The sequence below is a fragment of the Polypterus senegalus genome, chromosome 4, assembly GCF_016835505.1.
Source record: "Polypterus senegalus isolate Bchr_013 chromosome 4, ASM1683550v1, whole genome shotgun sequence".
Classification (NCBI taxonomy): Eukaryota; Metazoa; Chordata; class Cladistia; order Polypteriformes; family Polypteridae; genus Polypterus; species Polypterus senegalus.
In genome coordinates, this window is record NC_053157.1 from 89875832 (window position 1) to 89898499 (window position 22668).

Sequence of the window (22668 nt, forward strand, 5' to 3'; positions counted from 1 at the left end):
TCCACATCTGACATTTGTGATTATAATTAAACAGTCACCTTTTACAATTGTTATGTGTTAGTTAAAGGATACTATTTGCAATGAAGTGTTTGTCTAAATATATATTTTCCCCAGTTTGTTTAAATGAAAAAAATCAAACACAATGTTACTTTATAGACCCAGTCACGCTTTCAGACAACACCAGTTTAGCCATCTACCAATGGTTTTTTTTTTATTAGTTATTCAAATAAGATAAAATGGCCTATGAGCACCAATAATTATAAAAGAAAAGATGGCAATAATCCTCAGAGTTAAATACTTCCTAATACAACTATTAACTTAATTTACTTAAAGAAACTTCTGGTTTAATAAAATACCTTTAATAACTAAAATAATAAACAGGCCACAAATAATTTAGGCCAAAATTGATAAATAAAAGTTGTATGTGACAGATAGGGGGCACCACCAAGCCTCAAATACTTGACACAACCAACACAAATACAGTCATGGGTTCAAAAGGGACATTTTCTATTATAAAAATACTTCACAAAGATTTGTCCAATGGTTGTAGAAGCAAAATTTCGAACAAAATCTTTCTTTTCTTCTTTCTCTGTTCACCTCCTTCCAGGGAGTGTTGCCTTACCTTCCTCCCAACTCTGACTCAACTGCAAAGGATGGCTTCCTTTTATGTTGGATGTGGTAGTACTTCTGATGCAGGGCTTAGCCCAATAGAAGCACTCAAGCAGAAGCCTCAAAAAACAGGGATCATGAATATGACTCCCAGCACTACAACTCACATTATGTCCTGCAGATGTCCACAAGATTAAGAATTCCTGGGATGCTGCCATCTAGTAGATGGGGGATAAACATATTCTGAAATAGGAGCCTTTCCCACTGCTCCTTTGTTTTGTTCTCCTGTCTGGGAAGGGGTCACATACAATTCCTGGACAGAAGGCCAGTCCATCGCTATCCTTTTTCTGGCTGCTTTTTTTGGCAAATGTCCTCCTTTACCCCAGCCGGGATGCCGGATAATCCTGCCTAACACTTACAGGTGTTTGCCAGAATGCAGAAATCACAAAATCTTGTGACTGCTGAGATTTTAGTTAATTTTGCTGATGTTTTTGGAATTTTTTAATTTTTAAATCATTATTCTTAGTTTTGTGCCTCAGTTTTGTCTTGTGGACATTGCCATTTCTTTATGTCTTGATGCTTCATGTCACGGTGATACTATCACATTATACTTGGTAACATCATCATGGACACAGTAGAAAACACGGCAGCACCTAGAATTCTGTAGAAAGATCATCCAAATTTTTTGTGAAGATTATTTAAAAATACAATTTAGTAATTTACTGGCACTCTTTGGTTTTACTTAATTTTTGAAACCTATCTTTTGTTTAATTTTTGAAGCATTAAAACTGAAGAGTTTTGAAACCTTCTTTTGTTTGTTTTTGTTATTCCAGACATTTCTGCCTTATTAAACAATACTGCTGGTTCTGCCCTCACTCACCTTTTATACCAGCATTTCTCAACCTTTAAGTATTTGCGACCCGAGTTTTAATCGCGCTCCCTCAACATTTTTTTGAAAGGAGCCCACTAATACCAATTTGTTCTTTTTTAATTAATGATATATCATAGATGCATATTTTATTATACCTACTTAACTTTTATCGACATTTATCTAACTCTATATTTATTTTTCTACTGTAGTATCAGAATGTAGTTTAAGTTAATTTGTTTTGGTTTCAGTAGATGTATTTTTCATATTTTTAATTCTTGTTTTTTTTTTCACATCTTCGCGTCCCCCTTTTTGTTACTTCGTGCCCCCCTAGGGGGGCCCACCCCACAGTTGAACCACTGTTTTATACCACACCGAGCAGCTACACCACTTGTGGGACACTCCCCGAGATCCTTTAAAAATACAAAATCTAGGAAGTTCAAAATGCACTGATACAGCGCATTAGTGCACTGACTGCACCACGAAACAGCTTGAGATCCTGGTTGGCAACTCCCCAGGCAGACACATGATCTAGTCCCATCCCCTGTAAATTACCATCTATTTGCTGCAGCCAGGTGTTACATGGGCATTTCCTTGGCCTGGTCTAGCCATTTGGATCCTCAACAACGAGGATCCTGTGAGCCAGATCATCCTCTGGGAATTACACACTATGGCCGTAGTGCTGTAACTCACATTGCCCCACAATACAGGTAATCTACCTCATTTGGGACTCTGTGAGCAACCACTCGTTTGAAGAAAAGTCAAACCAGTGGTACCCAATGATTCTCCGAAGAGACACAGTACCAAAGGAGTCCAGTCTTTGTCTCAGGTCACTGGATTGCATCCATGTTTCGCAACCATGTTGACAGGAAGCACCAGGACTCTAAAGACTTGCACCAAGATATTGCAAGTACCACACACCACGTTCCAGCAGCTTCATGATCCCCCATGCTCTCCCAATCTGTTTACTGACTTCATAGGAAGAGTTACCATGAATGATTCTGCCTAGGTAAGTAAACCTCTCGATAAGGTTGACATTCTCTCTGCAGACAGGCACACTGCTGATGGCTGTGCCCAAGAGGTCATTAAAGGCCTGGCTCTTGGTTTTTATCCAGGACACTCGCAAACCCAGACACTCATACTCCTTACTCTGTCTCTTGAGAGCCCCAATCAGAGCCTCCATTGACTCAGAGAAGATCACAGCATTGTTGCCAAAGTCAAATCAGTGAATCTTTCCTCACCAACAGATGCCCCACAGCAGTTGGACCCCATAACCCTGCAAGCATTGAACAGAAAAGGAACAAGAACACACTCAGATGAACCCCAGAATCAACTGGGAAAAATGCAGAAGTTCTGCCTCCACTCTGCACAGCAGTTACAGTACAACAACAACAACAACAACATTTATTTATATAGCACATTTTCATACAAAAAGAATGTAGTTCAAAATGCTGTACATAATGAAGAATAGAAGAATAAAAGACACAGTTAGAAAATAAAATGAGTCAACATTAATTAACATAGAATAAGAGTAAGGTTCGATGGCCAGGGTGGACAGAAAAAACAAAAAAACTCCAGACGGCTGGAGAAAAAAATAAAATCTGTAGGGATTCCAGACCATTAGACTGCCCAGTCCCCTCTGGGCATTCTACCTAACATAAATGAAACAGTCCTCAATGTATTTAGGGTTCTCACGGAAAGACTAGATGATGATGGTCATGTAGACTTCTGGCTTTTAGTCCATCAATGTTGGAGCATCATGATGCTTTGAGTAGGTGGTGGTGGTGCAGGCCGCCACCACAAAAAAAACGAAAAAAGAAACAGAAGAGAGAGCAGGGGTCAGTACGGATTTTAGAGCCACCATGAATAGTTATGCTGAATTGAACATACAGAGTATCAGGATTAAGTTAAAGTGAAGCTATGAAAAGGCCATGTTAAAGTAATATGTTTTCAGCAGTGTTTTAAAGTGCTCTACTGTATTAGCCTGGCGAATTCCTATTGGCTGGCTATTCCAGATTTTAGGTGCATAACAGCAGAAGGCTGCCTCACCACTTAAGTTTAGCTTTTGAAATTGTAAGAAGACACTCATTAGAGGTTACGATTTGGAATATAGGGTGTCAGACATTCCGATATGTAAGATGGAGCGAGATTATTTAAGGCTTTATAAACCACTGTACAGGCTGGCCATGATATACAGCAACTTTGGGGGGATCCAGAAAAGTCTCAGGATATCCCACAGAGCAGCTCGATCAACTAAGTCAAACACTTTGCGAAAATTGACAAAGGTTGTATTGAAAATATGCCTATACTCGTGTTTGCAGCTCCATGAGAATCCTCAGTGCCAAGATGCAGTCGATGGTAGACTTCTTAGGTGTAAAACCAGACTGCTCCGCTCACTGGAAGGTGAGCAAGTGATCACGGATCCTATTGAGGATTACCCTAGCAAGGACCTTACCTGGCACCGAGAGCAGTGTTATCCCCCTGTAGTTACTGCAATCCAGAAGATCACCCTTCCCTTTCCAGATATATACAACAAGTCTCGTTTTCCAGTCAGTTGGGATGATGCCTGTCTCCTAAATGGAAGCAAAGACTGACAGCAATGCAAGGTAGATAACCTTACCATCAGCCTGGAGAAATTCACCTTGGATACCACTGATCCCTGCAGCATGCCCTACCGCAGCTGATTCACCACCTGTGCAATCTCATTGAGACTGGGCGGTTCACAGCTAATTGGAGGATCTGCCTCAAGAAACGTGGACCCAGAGATGTCCAATGTCCTAGTCAGAGGATCAGTTTTAAACAGCTGCTCAAAGTAGCTAGCACATTTGGTCACAATTGCAGCATCATCTGTAAGGATTGGTCCATCACCTGCCCTGACTCCGACTCTCTGAAGAAACATGTTCGGATGTGCGTAATGCTTCAGTTCCTCTGTAAGCAGGACGTGGGTTGCTAGACCATAGATGATGTGTCACTTGCTCACAGATTCCTCTAACAAACACCTCCTTATCTGCCCTCAGAGCCCTCCCAGCCATCCTTCTCAGTGACCAGTACAGACCGGAGTTGTTATCAAGCTGTGCGCTGCGACTCCTCTCAATGATATCCAGGGTGCCCTGTGAGATGAAACACCTCCTTCTGGGAACACTGGTAACACCAACACAACCCTCAACAATCTTCAGGGTTTTGTCACGGAAGGTTTCCCACATCACATTAGGATCAACAGTTGCACCCATGTCTGTAAGTTCCTCACACAAACCGTATGTAAACTCGTCAGAAACAGCCTGATCTCCTCATTCTCCTAGTAGGTGGTAGCCTACCGGACCTAAGCTGGATCTTCAGAGTAGCAACAACAACAAGTCTGTAGTCACAATTCACAAACTAGGCACTTCTATAGACCTTGCAGTTTTGTAAGAACCTCCAGCATCTGCCCATGAGGATGTGATTGATCTTCTTCACTGCATCACCAGTATTGGAGTGCCAAGTCCAGCGATGTGGCTCAGATCACTGGATCCAGCAATCTGTAGCCCCTGACCTTTTGCAAAGTCAAGGAACATGAAGCCACTTTCACCATGGTCACCAGACCCATGGGGACTGACACAGTCCACATAGCCAGCCGTGTCAGTGCCAGTGGTCACATTTAAATCACTCATGAGCAGAAGAGTATCACCTCGCAGATACCCATCAACCACTGAGCAATTGCAAATGAAATGTCTGCCTCACCGAGACATCATTCACTGCGGTCGGAGCATACACTGAGACAACAGACAAGGCACCCAGGGAGTGCTTTAATCTTAGTCTCATAATACGCTTGCTGAAAGGAGTGACATCGGGATTAAGTGTCCAAATTTCAAAACATTACAACAAAAAACGTAAGTGCATTTAAAAAAGCTGAAAATACAATGCCAGGGCACACAAAAGAGTGCTGTTATTCAAAATTCTCATTTCTTTTCATTACATGATTTTTGTATATTAATTATTGACAAGCAACATAACTAGGAGCAGTGGGGAAAAGCATCTGAGAGATGTGGTCAAAGCTAAGAAAAATAACGCAAGCCAAAAATTTAGTGATGAACTGAATAAATGTTTCGAAATGGTTGCACAGTTAGGTGCTGTTATGGTTTATTACTTATTTAGTACATTTTTTTTAGAATTCCACTTTTCATGTTTGGGTATTTAGAATGTCAAGAGACTCATCTTATTTAATTATTTTAGACACATAAATGTTGGAATTAAGTATACAGGTTGGTCTGCCTTACAGGTTTAAGTAAACAGGTCAGTCCACGAGTATATGGTCCAGGACCCTTTCTGGATGAGCAAAAACCATGGGTGCTCATTAGTTATGTATATAAAAGCATAAAGACAATTGCAGATGAATGTACCAAGCAAACACAAGGGCTGATACAGCGGGACTGAGGGTTGACTGGGCTTGGCGTACGCCATGCCTCAGCAGCACCAGCCTGTGCATATTGTTTCTTGTGCATATTTAGAGAGTAGCACTTTATGCAGGAATTTCAAATACTATTTTCTGAGAATATTCTGGATTTCTTTTTAATAATTTTGAGCTGTGGTGGGTCAAAACTGAGGATACCAAGCCTGCAGTTAAGCTCTGAATGTATTTAATTACATTGGTATTTTGGTTCTACTGCAATACATTAGTTTTTGTTTATGGGCACTGCCATTTTGGTTATCCCATTGTCCCGGGAGTTAGGGTGTGTGTGGTCTTTCAAGTCAACTTTATAAACTAGCATCGCAAATCTATTAACAAAGATCGCAGATAAACAAAATTGATTTAGTGTGTTTCTGGCTTCAAAACATTAGTAATTCCCTGCTTGACTTTGAGTTTGTTTAGCATTTTGTTTTTGACAGCAGTTTATTTTTAATTCATGGTCAACAGCCTTGCCTTGGTGTTTAGACTTACAGTTGATCTTCTGGTCCATCCTTATTCCAAGTTTCTCAGTTTATTCACTCTGGCAGTACGGGTACACATAATGACAACTGAAAGGAGCAGGGTTATATGGGAAAATGAGCAAAACTTGCTACAAGATCACTGTACTGACTTTGCAAAATAGACTGGTAAAAGATCACTTTGACCACAAGTGGGCTAAAGTAATGAGTCAAGTTGGATCACAAATGCTGTGGAATGGAAGATGTTAAGGTTGTAAAAAATTAGTTCCAAGATGGTGAGTGAAAAGCATGAAGGATGTCGCCAAGTGTGATACTGGATAGGAAGGAGAACTTCTATTTCCTTATCTCTAATGGAATAATAAGAGGACTAGCAATCCTGGAAAAGGTTACAATTGCTGTGTGTGAAGAAGACAGGATAAAACACGCAACATTTGTAATTTACGTATTGAAGGCAAAAGTGCTGGCTCAAAAACTGAATTCTGTAACAATATGGGAGCAGAGAAAGAGCTCTAAATTCACAAGTGCAGACCTGTAACACAATAAAAAAAAGCTGATCCTCATTTGAAAAGTATTCACTAAGCCAAACTCAGCAGTTCCAAGAAGAAACATTCAAGGCCTTGAGCCATCTAAGCTGGAAATTACAGAAGCAGCTCTGATGCTACAGTAGTTCGTGTTAAAAAATCAAGTATTGTGACATAGCTTGTATGCAGAATCACAATGCACATGTTAATTAATTAAAAAAAAAACAGAAACCAAAAAGCCTAGGAGAAGAGGCTGTTATGGTGGTAATCCCCATTACTAGGAATGGTGAGACTAAAACTACCATATGGTGAAGTTTTAACAGTTGCCTTCACTAAAATGGTAGTAAGTAAAAGAAAACAGCATGGGTATAGTTAAATCTCTGTGGTTGTGACTTCCATTTTCTGTGGAAAATGGTAATCAAAATCTGATTGCAAAACATTTAATTTCAAGCTCCTGCTTTGGTAGGAAAAAGTGATGAGGGAACTCCACGGAATTCACTTTACTGTGAGTTTGGTGAAATCGCAGAAATGTTCATGAACTTCCCTGAAATTAAATGCATTGACGTCAGTGGGGAAAGAATAACTGAACTAGTTTTGAGTGGATTTTAATGGCGCAATGGATTTTTAATTGTCCTAGAGGGCTAGAGAAGCATCTACAGTACCAACTATGTTGGACTGATCACTATAGCTGAAAATATGACCTGACCTTAGAGGCAACCTGAGCTTAGAGTGTTAACCACTGCGCTACCAGACTTCAACAACAAAAGACACAGACGGAACAATAACTAGAAACAAAATAGGTGACCATGTGTAGGCTCCTTATAAGAAAAGGGGATCAATGCAGCATCGAGTCATAACAAACCTCAAACCCTGTGAAATAATAATGTAAGAATTATTACTATTTACAATGCATTTCTATTTTTATGTTGTGAGAAGTCAAGCAAAATGACACCTTTTATTGGCTAACTAAAAAGATTACAATATGCAAGCTTTCGAGGCAAATCAGGCCCCTTCTACAGGCAAGATGAAAGCTTGCATATTGTAATCTTTTTAGTTAGCCAATAAAAGGTTTCATTTTGCTTGGCTTCTCACTACATACTGTACATAGTGTCTTAACACAGTACAACACCCTAGTACTACTATGTTTTTGTTGGAAGAAAAAAATGCACAGCATCTGCACGGATAGATCAGATGCAGCTGGCACATCGTTTTTGTACCAGTTATTTCACAGACTCTCGTCTGTTTTCTGACTCTGGGAGTGGCAGAGAGGAGCTCCTTTAAGGTTTGCTTTAACTAGGTGTTGCGCTGCATTGGCTAATTGCAGATGGATTTGGCCCACACCCCCTTCGTTTATATGGACATGGAGTGCGGCCACTGGAATTTGAAAATGTACACTGCTCTATACTGACACTTCCCTATTTGAGCTTTTTAGTACAAGCAGATAATGTATACATACCAGTGTGTATCAGCACACTCAGAGAGCTTTTAATGCAAGAGATCAGCCTTATATACTCAGTGGGCAGTGCCTGCCATCATCTGATGTGCATTGCATAGTGAGGAGTATAATGTGCTTAATCCAGTACAATGAATCTATACAGAAAACAAAATTCCATAATATTCTCATTATGGTCAACTAATGTACTCTAAAAATGAAAATACTGCAAGTTTTTTTTTTTAATGTATGAGGGGTGCAAATCCAGCTGATCAGGTCAGGACATCACACGTACGTGCAGCAGATCAATGTGAAATGTGTGCTGTGGAGTACACTTATGGTACGCCAGCATTAAAGTCTGCACATGTCTGCTACAGCTCTGTGAAGTCATGCTTGACCTGCAAAACATTATGTGGCACTGAAAACAAAAATGTTCTTCTTTTAAGCTGGCTTCACGGTGAATTTCTAGGAAAATATTCAATGAACAAGGTCACCAGCGAACACAGCATATTTGACGTGACAAATGCTTTGGTGAATTTCACTAATAAACACTAGTGGGGACCAACAGAGAAATGTCCTTCTATATAGCGTCCCAGGACAAAGAAGCATAGGTTGGACTTGAAATAATGACTTTATCTTTTCACATCAAATATCAACTATGGTATTTATTTATGGCTTCTTATAATTTGTTTTTTTTTATTCTATTTGTTTCTTATTTATAGTAGGTAATAAGTCACCTGTTAACAGCACTGGGATTATCTAACAAAGGAAATACACAAGGACTCAATGGAGCATACCACACCTGACCAGTGGAATGCAGATGTTTTGTCTTATTCTTACAATATGGACTACGGGAAAATTGGAAAATGTGTAATAATTAACAACGAGAATTTTCTAGGTAAGCTGCTCTTTTATTGTTACATTCAGACTCATTATTAAAGCTAATGCTTTATATGGACATTTACTCATTTGGAGACATATCTTCGTAACTGGATGGTGGTCTGTCACGTTTTAAAATCCTGCTATGCATTTTCTTAACCCAGTTAAACAAAACAGAATCATAAAATGGTGGAGCCTAGCACAGGAGCACTATATCTAAGGCAGGAACTAACACTGGACAGGATGATAGCCCAGCCTAAGACACAGACACGGCTAGGCACATGTTGACACCAGGCCCAGGCGATTTACACACTAATATACACCTGTGGACTGTGGGTGGCAAATATGGGCTGCCATCTTCCCATATCTCATTAATGTGTGCTTTAAGATAAATGGTAAATATAAGTTTTGATTCTACCCTGGCTTACGGGTAACTACGTTTGCAAGCTGTGAACAGAAGAGGGAACTCTACTAGTGTCTCTCAGTCCTTCTTTCTGGCTCTGTGTTGTCGAGATTTGAATTTGGCACTGGGTTTTGTTGGCTCAGGGTTGACTATTTAGGGATTCCATTTGTGTTTCTTTTGTTATTCTCATTTATTTTTATATTTTTAAAATCACATTTTAAAATGCCATTCTGGGGAACTTGTTGCTCTGCCCAGAATATATAGGCTGTTATGTAAGGGCCTGTATTTATGTTTATTTTATGTTTTTGAATGATTTTTTTTTTATGTTTTTCTCTTATGCTCAGAATTCTGTATTGTTGCTGTTAATTGTGCTACCATTCCTTGTGTTTTGTGGGTGGAGCCCCCACAGGCAGATCTACCCTGACACCAATTCTTCTAAACCTTCACTTTGGCTATTTCTGGCCAGAGCCGCTGTGACAGAATGAGTCTTAACACCCAAAAAAGGTTTGGGGCAGCCACCCTTATATTGTCCCTGGCTGCAAATGGGTATTTAAATGAACGTAGTACTGCTCTCTTTGAGTTCCAAGACTGAACTTTTGAAAAGATGGCAGCTTTATAAGCCGAAACCGAAAGTGATGTCGTCTGTGTGCCGGAACTGGAAGTGATATCTGTCTGGGTGCCGGAACCGCAAGTGACATCAGTCTGGGTGCCAGAACTACAGGTGATGACGTTGATGTTGAATCAGGCAGGTTTTCCCATATTTGGCCTGCAGAGATAACAGAGGTAGGTTTAGTGCACCCTGCCACCCCCAGGCCTGGAGGGTAATTACCTTCACTTGGTCCACTCAGCTCCCTCATAATCACACATGTGTGACACCGCATAAGTTAAAATCAGAAGAGCATTGTACACAAAAGAGCACAGTAGTATGAAGGAGTGGACTTTTCAGACTTTTCTGATTGTTTCTGCTCAGTTTTTGATTTTTCGCTTTTGGATTATGAATTGGGATTTGTTTGTCTTACATTGCCTTTTTAGGCACATCCTTTCTTTGCTATTATGAACGTTTTTGTTTCTTCTGTATTTGTAAATGCAACCTCAAGTTAAAAAAATTACAGTTGGGGTTATTTTATAAGTTAAAGTTTTAATGATTTTGTCTCCCTTGTAAGACATTTTTCTATATTTTGAGACTTGCAGCCTACTCGAGCTTTCACAGCCAGTTGCCCATTTTGAAGCCTGTTCAGGCATAAATTTCTGGGTCAAGCTAGTCTGAGGTGGGCCTGTGAAGGTTATGGCCTGCCATTTGTGGAGCATTTTAGAGGCCTCACCTTATCTGCCATGTTTGGGGCTTCATATCTTAACATGGGCAGATGACGGTTCTCTAGCTGCTACCTCATTGGGTCCCTGCCCCCTGATCTTCTACATAAAGGCCAATAACTAAATACTTTAAAAAGTACATGCATACAAAACAATTAATACACGAAACAATATTCAAAACATAACACATTAGGATCCATAAACATAATATGTCATGTCATTTTCTAACCTGCTTAATCCAGACCAGGGGCCTCATGTATAAACGGTGCGTACGCACAGAAATGTTGCGTAAGAACTTTTCCACGTTCAAATCGCGATGTATAAAACCTACACTTGTCGTAAAGCCACGCACTTTTCCACGGTACTTCATACCTTGTCATACACAAGTTCTCCGGTCGGTTTTGCAGACTAGTGGCACCCAATACTGTGTCACAAAAACGAGACATGAACAGATAAAGGTTTGGGGCAGCCACCGGTATAATATGGTATCCCGGCTGCAAAAGTCATTTTTATCAAATAATCAGCGCTGATGTGCATACAACTGAGTCCAGAACAAGACTGAGGGAAAAGGGAAAAAGGGCAGGCTTTTAAAGGGGAAGACCGGAAGTGAGGTCATAAGGATCGGGCACGTGTTCATCAATCATTGGATCAAGCCCGGACGTGACATCAGAGGGGCCGGAGCTGGTAAGGTCTATTTCCATTGGCTCGGTCCCGGTAGTGACGTCAAGAAATCAAGGTGGAATCTCCCGGGAATGGTCTACAGGGAAGGGAGAAAAAGAGTCAGTGCACTCTGCCACATCCCAGCATGCCTCAGAACTGCCTTCACTCAAGCCCTTTAGCTGCCTCCCATGCGCACGTGTGTGACAACTGTTTGGTCCATTTCAAGCCAGCAAAGTACAACCCTAATAAATACCCTGCAACACCCCCAGGCTCCAAAAATCCATGAATGTCATTCCTCCGATTGGAATATTGGAACTTAAATTGTATGTATGGGTGAGGCTGGGTAGTAAAATTTCAGTAGTTCCCAAAATGGCTGATGTTTACCAGAAGGTACATTTAAATCATTTAAATGGATTTATTATATAATTATTAGGAAAAAAAATTATGATGAGAGCCCAATTGGCTACATATGTTCCATTGTGTTTCTTTCAGTTGAATCAACATAACAGAAAGTTAAAGGTTATTTTCAATGTTAAATAGGAAGGAAGGTAAAAGACACAACTTTTTCACTGCATAGCCTTCCACAGGTGTGTCACCGAAATGTTGTGTCTCTTACCTTCTTCCCTTCTCAGCATGTAAATGAGCTTTAATTTTTTTTAAGGCAAATGTACAACAGCACTAAACCCAATCAGCACAATTACAAAAATTGTGGTGAAGAATAAAACAGTTTGTTCACACAGGAAGCACCCTTTTAAAAAATATGCTGAAATAGTTTAATGTTTTGTTATAAATGTTGCATTCACATTTGAAAGGATTAATTATTAACAATTTTACAGCCTTTAACCTTCCTATTGTCAAAAAGAACAAAAATGATGAATTGCTTCAGATCAGGATTATGCTGCCATTCCTTCCAATACATTTTGTTCTTTCTTTTAAAATATGTTTTATGTATTGTCCACATGCCTACAAAATGTGGTTCAACAGTAGTAAAGTTGCACACAAAAATACTTTCTGTACTTTAATCATCCCACCTTTGTATTCCCCTTTTGGAATTCTTTTTTATTATTTTCTTTTTTAAACAGTTCCATCAGCCATTATTGGTTGATACCTACTGAAATGCCCAATTTATCAGTATTTGGGAAGCAGTAATTGTGATTGCAAGGTTATTGGTTGAATACACTAGGAGGAAATATTTGGGGGCCAAGTCCAGCAAGGGAGGAGGAGTCTTGGCCTTGCCGTCAGTACTCTAGTTTGGAACAAGGCTACTTGGTCACAGAGATGCAGGCTCATGGTTCAAGAGATACATCAGCAGGAATTAACAGCAAGGTGTGCAAACACCATGGCTCAGGTCAGGCATGGGCAATGGATAAGATGGAAAGGACTGGAGAAAAGGCAGATCTCCTGAAAAGAGCTGTGGGAAATGGAGACATTGAGAGTGAGCTTTATCAAGTCTATGTATGACATCTTGTCATCTCCCAAAAATGTCAGTAAGTGATACAGAGAGGACCCCACTTGTTCCCTCTGCCAAACTCTAAGAACAGCCTCATTCAAGGATGATACATCTGGTGGCATGACCAGGTGCTACAGTGTCTTTCAGCAGTGCTGGAAAGTTGTTGTGCTAACATCCTTGCAATCCCTTGATCCTACTGTCTGACAATAACATTGGTCTAGGAAGATGAGAGTCAAGCCAGACTCATCATGTCAAGACCAGACTCTGTGTAGGGGGCATGTGGTTTGAAGATTGTGGCAGACCTTGGCCAGAGGCTCTGCTTCCCAGCTGAAATCGCGACAACCAACCACAGACCAGACCGGGTGCTATGGTCAGTCATCATCAGGCTTATAGTGCCTTGGGAGGATGCAATGGAGGAGGCTTACCAGTGCAAGAAGCTGATGTATACTGAGTTTGTAGTTGATGTGCAACAATGTGGCTGGAAAGGAAAGGTCCGACCGGCCACAGTAACCTGCAGAGCAGCCATAGCCACATCAATATCAAAGCTACTTTGGGAACTGGGGTGTAAAGGAAGGTCCAATAGCAAGCTGTCAAATATCTCTTCAGAGTTGCTGACCAGGGCAGTCATTGGCTCTGGGTGAAAAGGAAGGACTTCACTTGGATCTTCAAATGAGTGTAAGGTATCTAGTAGGTGAGCCTGGGATTTACTGCTGAACTCTCTGGAGGTGTTGTGGGCCTATCAGCAAAACATCAAGGAGAGAGGATGCCCACTTGAAAACCCAGAAGATGCCACCACTCACTTGACCATCCCACAGAGTCTATATGTTGAAGGAGTGATTCCTTTGCATAGTCTAGGCAGAGTGTCTCAGATACTCAATTAAGGGATAAAAACATCCAGTCCTACACAAAAAATAATCTGTAACACTGAAGTTTATTAAACTTTTAAATGCAGAGGGTTGTGTATCATATCATTGTTGAAACATAGAAAGAAAAAAGAAGAAGGTTTTGTAGACTAAGGGAGTGTGGAAATGCAAACAGACAATTTTGTCTTTACAAAATTATTGCGCAATTTCAAGAAAAATATTCCAGACTGAAGTCATATCCAAGGGACTTCTTTCATGCATAATAGAATTAAAAATAGCCCAACTGGGTGAAAAATCTGCCAGCTATGCTGGCAATGCATTTTCAAATGGCTTGAGTCAAGTTTTTTCACATGCAGGGGTGATGGAGCAGAAGTGCCGAGAGGTCTTTGCATCAAGTGCATTAGAAAAGCAGATGGAATCTACCATCACATTAACAAAGAGACATTTGAATTGCCGTATATTATAAAAATCAAATCACATGTATCTGCTGCCAGATAATTTACATAAATGACAAATCACCCATTGTTACTTTCATTTTATAGTCTACAGAAAAACAGACTGTCAAGGCTACCTGGGGCTTTGAGAAGAAGTGCAAGGTGTTGAGCACTTATTACATTTTGTTTTATTTCTTCACATGGAGAACTATAGATGTGGAATAAATTGCCAAAACATGTTGTAGATGGCCATACTCTTCAAGTCAAAATATATCTATATATTATAATATTACAAAAGCTAGACAAATAAGGGCTGACAAACTTTTCTGAGCTTAATGGCTGTCTTCTAAACTTCTGTTATGCTCATGTCTCAGCTATTACTGCTAATAGTTCCAGTATTTCTGGACTTTATTATTCTCTCTAGACTTGACAGGCTAAAGGAAACATTTTCATAATTTGTGACTGCTGTTTCATTTTTTGTGGGCCATTCATACCAGAAAACTTAAATATTGTACAGTTTGTATTTCTTCATTACAATATTTCTTTTTTGGTTGATCGAGGCCATTTAAAACCTTCAGCTTTCATCTTTACTACACTGTTCCAAAATTTACTTTTATTTTCCCTTCATCATCCGTATAATGGCCAGAGCCCTTGACACCTCTTCCTTGGAAGAACCGGGGGAATAAATGTGGACAGAACATTCCTGCCCCGGAACACTAGATGACAGCACACCTGGGTGGCAGCGGTGCCTTGGACTCCTGCAGGGCTTCATGGGAGATGGAGCTTAATACAGCCCTTTTGGGATCCGGGGACAACACCAGGGGCGGCTGAACCCATGTGGATGGTTCTTCCGCCACACCTGGAAGTGCTGCCAGAAGTAGGGTAAAGAACACTTGAAGCACTTCCGGGTGCTTTATATCAAGGGCTAGCAGACATTACTCAGTGAGCCGGAGGCAGGAGATGAAGCTTGATGAGGAGAATAAGAAAGAGAAGAAAAAAGGATTGAGTATTGTGTATTGTGTGTTCTGCTTGAAACTGTGTTGTGCGTGTGGGAAATGAGGAAGGTGTTTCCCACAAGGTGAAGAAAAATGAAAAACGTGTGCTTTTATAAGTGTGCCTCCAGCGTCTGTCGGGTTGATCGGCTGCTACGCCCTCTAGAGTTGTCACAATATACATATTTAAATCTTCCTTTTAATGTTTGAAAGATATTATAGACATGTATGTGCAGTGGTGCACTTGCTCATTAATGCAAACTGCCAGCTCCTACAACCTGATACTGTATATACAGCATGCAGTCTGTGTCCAGATGATGACTATTAGATTAGATAAAAAGCACAAGCTTTAACTGTAGTATGATTGCTGGAGGCAAGGATGGTGGTTCCAGTCTCTCAGAAACAGCTTCCCTCCTGAACTTTTCATGCATTACAATCTTTATTATTTACTAAGAATGACAAGAAAAATATCAATGTGTCTAGCATCCAAGCAAAATAATAATGACCACACAAACAAAATGGTGGCTCACATGAAACCAGATTCACAGAATGATAGCAGCTATGAAAAGCTATCACACAAAAAGAATGATGTCTCAATATAAAAAATAAATTGAAAAAAAACCAACAAAATTTAACATTATTGACTCTTGGTGGTAGTTTAATGGAGTGGGAAATGTTTTATCAACACAGTTTAGGGTTTTTAGTACTGACAGAACTTTATACCTAAGCATTGCTGCCGAACATTCCTTTTTGTCCAGTCTACTCTTTATCAAGTGGGCACTTCCAACAAGGTAAGGCACCACGTCACAATGTATGGCTTTATAAACATGTGACTCTGCAAACGGTGACTTTTGTTTTCTATAATGGCTCACAGAGTATCCAGATCTCAATTCAACAGATCATTTTTGTTGTGAATTGAAATTGGATTTTTGTAACTTGAATGTGTGACTAAAAATGTTCAGGAACTGCATGACTTACGAAGTCTGCATGGACCAAAATGTGTCTAGTGCCTTGTTTACACATGCCTTGAAAATTTAAGCTGTTCTGGAGATAAAAAAATATGGTCTTACCAGGCAATGGATAAGTGTACCGAAAACAGAGGCCACTGAGTGCCTAAGATTACTGAGAGTGCTTCCAGCTATTTTAAACCAGCTTCATTGTCTTCTAATTCATTCTTTCTCATAATATATTTGGTGTACAGGTTGAATAGAACAATTATAGCATACAGTCTGTATTATCATGGTATTACCCTCAACTTACTCAAGTTCGTTACTTCAGACCCTAACCACAAAGATACCATATGAGTAACATATACACAGCCCGTTACTCCCTAGCCTTTTAACCACTTAAGTGCCATATGAACGACCTATGCATAGCCTGTCACTCCCTAGCATTTCAAGAGACTTACTTATCATTGGCACAAACAAGGTATGACGTTTTAGATATAGAATATCTATATACAAAGATTCAGCATCCTTGGCTATAGGCCATTTATCAACCAATGACATTTCACTTTATGTACTGTTCACTCTACCACATGGAGCTTCCCCCTCAGTCTGATAAACCCCACAGATCAGAGTGTATGGCAAACCTCCGACTGCTCCAAGTGCTCTTAATATTTACTTTATTACTTCAATCACTCAAGATATAAATACAAATTATAGAAATTTAAAAGCAATGTGGTATTTATTAAAGAATAATAATACCAGTAGAAGAAAGTGTAAATAGAAAATATAGGTAACTAAGTCTGGATATTCATTCACTGGCCACTTTATTAGGTACAACTTGCTAGTACCGTTTTGGCACCCCCTTTTGCCTTCAGAACTGCCGTAATTCTTCATGGCACAGATTCAACAAGGTGCTGGAAACATTCCTCTGGGATTTTTTGTCCATATTGACATGACAGCATCACCCAGTTGCTGTAGATTTGTCAGCCGCACACCCATGATGTGAATCTCCCATTCCATCACATCCCAGTGGTGCTCTATTGGATTGAGATCTGTTAACTGTGGAGGTCATTTGAGTAAAGTGAACTCATTGTCATGTTCAAGAAACCAGTCTGACATTATTTGAGCTTTGTGATATGGTGCATTATCCTGGCGGAAGTATCCATTAGAATATGGATACTCTGCAGTCATAAAGGCAGTGGTTCTCAAACTGTGGGGCGGGCCCCCCTAGGGGGGCACGAATTAACAAAAAGGGGGGCGCGAAGATGTGAAAAAAAGAAAACAAGAATCGAAAATATGAAAAATACATCTATTGAAACCAAAACAAATTAACTTAAACTACATTCTGATACTAGAAAAATAAATATAGAATTAGATAAATGTCAATAAAAGTTAAGTAAGTATAATAAAATATGCATCTATGGCATATCATTAATTAAAAAAGAACAAGTTGGTATTAGTGGGCTCCATTCAAAAAAACGTTAGGGGAGGTGCGATTAAAACTTATGAGAACTCGGGTCACAAATACATAAAGGTTGAGAAACGCTGCATAAAGGGATGGACATCGTCAGTGACAATGGCTGTGGCATTGCGCTCAACTGGTACTAAAGTGTGCCAAGAAAATATCCCCCACACCATTACATCACCAATACAGTGAACTGTTAATTCAAGGCAGGATGGATCCATGCTTTAATGTTGTTGATGCCAAATTCTGATACTACCATGTGAATGTTGCAGCAGAAATTGTGACTCATCAGACCAGGAAACATTTTTCCAATCTTCTGTTTTCCTATTTTGGTGAGCGATTTGTAGCCTCAGTTACCTGTTCTTAGCTGACAGGAGTGGCACCCAGTGTTGTATCCTGCTTCTGTAGCCCATCTGCTTCAAGGTTAAACATGTTGTACAATAAAATACAACACAATTTATTTTTGTGTAGCCCAAAATCACACAAGTGCCTCAATGGGCTTTAACAGGCCCTGCCTTTTGACAGTCCCCCAGCCTTGACTCTCTAAGAAGACAAGAAAAAACTCCCAAAAACCCTTGTAGGGAAAAATGGAAGAAACCTTGGGAAAGGCAGTTCAAAGAGAGACCCCTTTCCAGGTAGGTTGGGTGTGCAGTGGGTGTTAAAAAAAGGGGGTAAATACAACACAATACGCAGAGCAGAACACAAGTAATCACCAATACAATATAATAGTGCAATAGAAATATTATAAATACAGAGCAGAATCCAACAGTAAATGATATCACATAATATGATTTAGATTTGTTCAGAGTCATGGAGACCTTGGCCATCAAGCTGCCTCCCCCTATTGGCCATTCCACAGCTGACTCAGTGCTGGGCAGCCAATCTGATGAAAGAACCCCTTTACCTGATGATTCCTGTGATCCTCCATTCAGAGACACACTTCTGCATACCTTGGTTGTAATGAGTGGTTATTTGAGTTACTATTGCCTTTCTATCAGCTTGAACCAGTCTGGCCATTCTCCTTTGACCTCTGGCATCAACAAAGCATTTTCGCTCAGAGAACTGTCGTCCACTGAATATTTTCACTTTTTAGGTCAATTCTCTGTAAACCCTAAAGATGGCTGAGCATGAAAATCCCAGTGGATCAGCGGTTTCTTAAATACTTAGACCAACTCATCTACAACAAACAACCATGCCACATTCAAAGTTATTTAAATCATCTTTCATCTCCTTTCTGATGCTCAGTTTGAACTTCAGCAGGTTGTCTTCACAATATCTACATGCCTAAATGCACTGAGTTGGTGCCATGTGATTGGCTGATTAGATATTTGTGTTAATGTGCAGTTCAACAGGTGTACCTAATAAAGTGGCTCTTTAATGTACATAGTCTGTAGAAAAGCTTACAAAGAATGTCAAGAATTGGAATGTTCTAGGGCTGCTCTTGACTTATCAAATAGATGTTATTCATGAGATGCTTCTGCTGACAACCAGGTGAAAACAGTCATACGTCCCTTCATCTCCCTTCCTGACATCACTGTCACCTTTCCTGATGTCCTTTCTGTTGTCGCTCTTTTTGGTCCTTTGCACAAGCTATATTTATATTAAAATTACATGTGGGTTTTTGGAACATGTCTTATTATACACATTTGATTGGCTGACTGTCAATATGACGATGTCTTTGCTCAAACTCCTTGATATTTTTATGTTTACATACGTCCATTTCCCAAGGCATAAAATAATCAACATGGCCTTAGGCACCATCCTGGGGCCTCATGTATAACGCCGTACGTAGAATTCGCACTATAACATGGCGTAAGCTTAAAAGCCGAAATGTGCTTACGCACAGAAAAATCCAGATGCAGGAATCTGTGCGTACTCCAACTTCCACGTTCTTCCGCTACATAAATCCCGATCAGCGTGAAAAGTAATGCTCGTGCACGCGCTTTATGTAACGTCCCAACTCCTCCCAGAATTACACCTCTTTGAATATGCAAATCAATATAAATCGCCCTTAAGCTCAGCCTTCTTTGAAAAGACAATGGGAAAAGCACGGGGAAAAATATAAGAATTTCAGCGAATACCAAGTGGAGGCAAAGGAAAAACACTATTTGTTGATTTAAACCATGGTATAATCAACAAAAGGAAGTTGATCGAGTGACATAGCGTATTAGCGTAGAAACTTGAAAGCTCAGATATCAAAGTCACCATGAAAAGGCGAGTCATAGCCCACCGTCTGAGTGTCATATGAAAGCTTATTAGGGTACAGACAAAAAAAAATAGGCACACAGTAGGAAAAAAGCACGAAATGTCAACTTCAATCTTGAAATTTCCACTTTAATCATGTAGTTTATTTTGTCATTAAAGTAGAACATCATAAACGTCATCTTAAAATCGTTTAATTAACCAGTTTCTCAAATCACATCGTAACTAAAGTAGCACGTTAAATGCTTTGTTTTGTATATGATTTTCTATGTGCCTATGTGTGTGAATCACTACTTGCTTCTTAAACCAGCTCTCTTCCTCCGACTGGATACAGAATCCATTACATTCGTGATATTACAGCTCTCTGAATAACTAAAATACTGAGATGTATACGTGATATCATTTGCATGATGATAGGAGTTAAAGCACGTTACTAAACATGGATTTCACGGCGCAGTGATTGTGTGCGACCTTCGATGAAATTATTTATTGCAGCAGTACTCATGAGCGGCTCTAGGCAGAGAAAGAATCGGTGGCCCCTTCGCCCACCAATGTCGGTATGGTATCTTATGTACAGTTAATGGCCACGTCCATTGCGGACACTGCATAGTCACCTCGTGCTCATGACACACGCGTTTAACTTTTGTCGAAATTTGCCGCTGCATTTTTTGGCTGTGTTGTTATTTTCTCTTTCTGTTTTATATTCAATATATATTGGCATGGCCGCCCCTGCAGTCCTTGCTTTTCTTTCTCCAAGTAACCGATCGCCACACAATCAGCTCTGTAATAGATGTTAAGCCATCTGTAAGCTTAGAGCGCCGATTCTTTAAAACATTTAAGGAACATTGAACTATCTTCGTAGTACATGTTTAATTATTCTATCCTTCACGCCAGTCCCAGTGAAGAATATAGATTATATAAATGAAGTTAAAGTTTTATCTGTATAATATAATAAACATATTTTGCTGCATTTTATCTTAAAAATGATATCATCATCATATGTAAATACGCGCTTTATAAAGTGGCGCAGGTTGTGTAATATTATAACTGCAGTGCAAGTTTACAGTAAGTACAAACAGTTCTACAAGGAGCAATTGATTGAGCGCGTTTATAGTTCTTGGGATGGGTCTCCTTTTTACTGCTTGCTTATATAACTTGTGATAAACCAGCCTGGACACAGACAGGCAGACGCCAGTAGTCCAAAACACACAAGTTTATTTACAAATAAATAAAGTCCTGCACAGCACACAGTGCCCCTGCAACAAACACCCTCTTCCTCTGGGGCTTTCACTGGTTCTTCTAGGGCTGCCTTTACTCCTCTCTCCCGAGCTTCATCTGCTTCCTCCCGACTCCGGCTCCTCGATTGTAGGAAGGCAGTCCCCTTTTATCTCCACCCGGATGTGCTCCGGGTGACCCTGGAATTCCTTCCACCAGCACTTTCTGTAGTGGCGGAAGTGCTGGTTTCTAGGGCTCTAGAATCCACCAGGTGAATCTTACAGTCTTGTAGGGTGTGCAGTAGTGATAATATATTATTCATGTTTTCCTCTTTCAAGGCACATTATGAAGGTCCCTTTTATTTAGATAGCTGTCAGTATGCGCAGCAGCATTCGTGAGACACCACACAAATAATCATCTTTTTTGATGCAGAAATTTAAAAGATGAGCACTCTTCCAAAAATTAATCAAAAGATCCAAAATGGTATTTGAGGTGTTATACTTAATATATCATCTCTGAAAATGCCAATAAGGAACGTTAAATATTTTACTATTGCGCACTTTTTATTTTTAGTGCTAGAAAGCAAACATCGTTCTGCATTACTGAGGTAAAGAAACAACTTAAACTTTGCTTAACTGCAAATACAAAAACACAGTGCATACAGATCGATAAATATTTTTTTAATGGAAAGCAAACATAAGACATGAGGTATTCAGCCCTCCATAACCTCTCTTCAGTAATTTTCCCTATGCTTGTGGAAGTCCTAGCATGAGAAGGTGGACAAAACTGTGGAATGATAAAAACAGAAAATTAGTGTACATATAAAATAATGTAAAAAAATTCATTGTATCACTAAATATGATACAATAAAAATTTTTAAATATCAGCAATATTTAAATTATGTTCAATATCAATACAATTAAAGTTTTATAGGACAAGCACTTGCCTTACGTACATGAAATGATTTTGTTAACCAGCAAGTTAACACGAAGCGAATGTCCCATATGATTTGCTTTTATGGGGTTGCTTGGCCTCCATCTAAGCTGCTTAGCTTTCCATGTTTTTAAAATTACATTCTTTTTCTACTTCCTGGCATCCTGGCATTTTGAGCTGTTTTGTTTTTCTTTATTTAAATGCATCTTGCACATTTACTATTCTGTGTTCCATATATGGCCATTGTTCTGCCTACATACTTTTCAGCATTTTTACATTGAAAGTTCACAGCAGTTGCACCGTAATTTGCACATTCTTTGAGATTGTCTAGAAACAGTAAAGAATTTCATCTTTTGCAATCAATCAGCCATTGTGGCTTTTTTTGTACTTTACCTGAAGATATCACCTTGCTGGAGTCACTTTCTATGATATTGAAAGACTTTGAAGGTATTCCACTTACAGCTTTCTTCTGTAGTCTCACAGCCTCTCATGGGTTCTGGTATTCAGTCTGGTCTGGGCATTGAATTTCATGTATATCTTCTTCTGAAATACCTTGTGAACGATATTTGCTTCATTTTGTCG

At 39.7% G+C, this 22668-nt stretch overlaps 1 protein-coding gene across 1 annotated transcript in view; it reads left to right on the forward strand.

Moving 5' to 3' along the window:
* LOC120527522 (caspase-7-like) overlaps positions 1–22668 on the forward strand; it is a 58420-nt gene that overhangs the window by 3298 nt on the left and 32454 nt on the right. Inside the window, exon 2 of the mRNA XM_039751021.1 lies at positions 9055–9230. Coding sequence (XP_039606955.1) covers positions 9119–9230 — 112 coding nt within the window. The 5' untranslated portion in view covers positions 9055–9118. The remainder of the gene's footprint in view (positions 1–9054; positions 9231–22668) is intronic.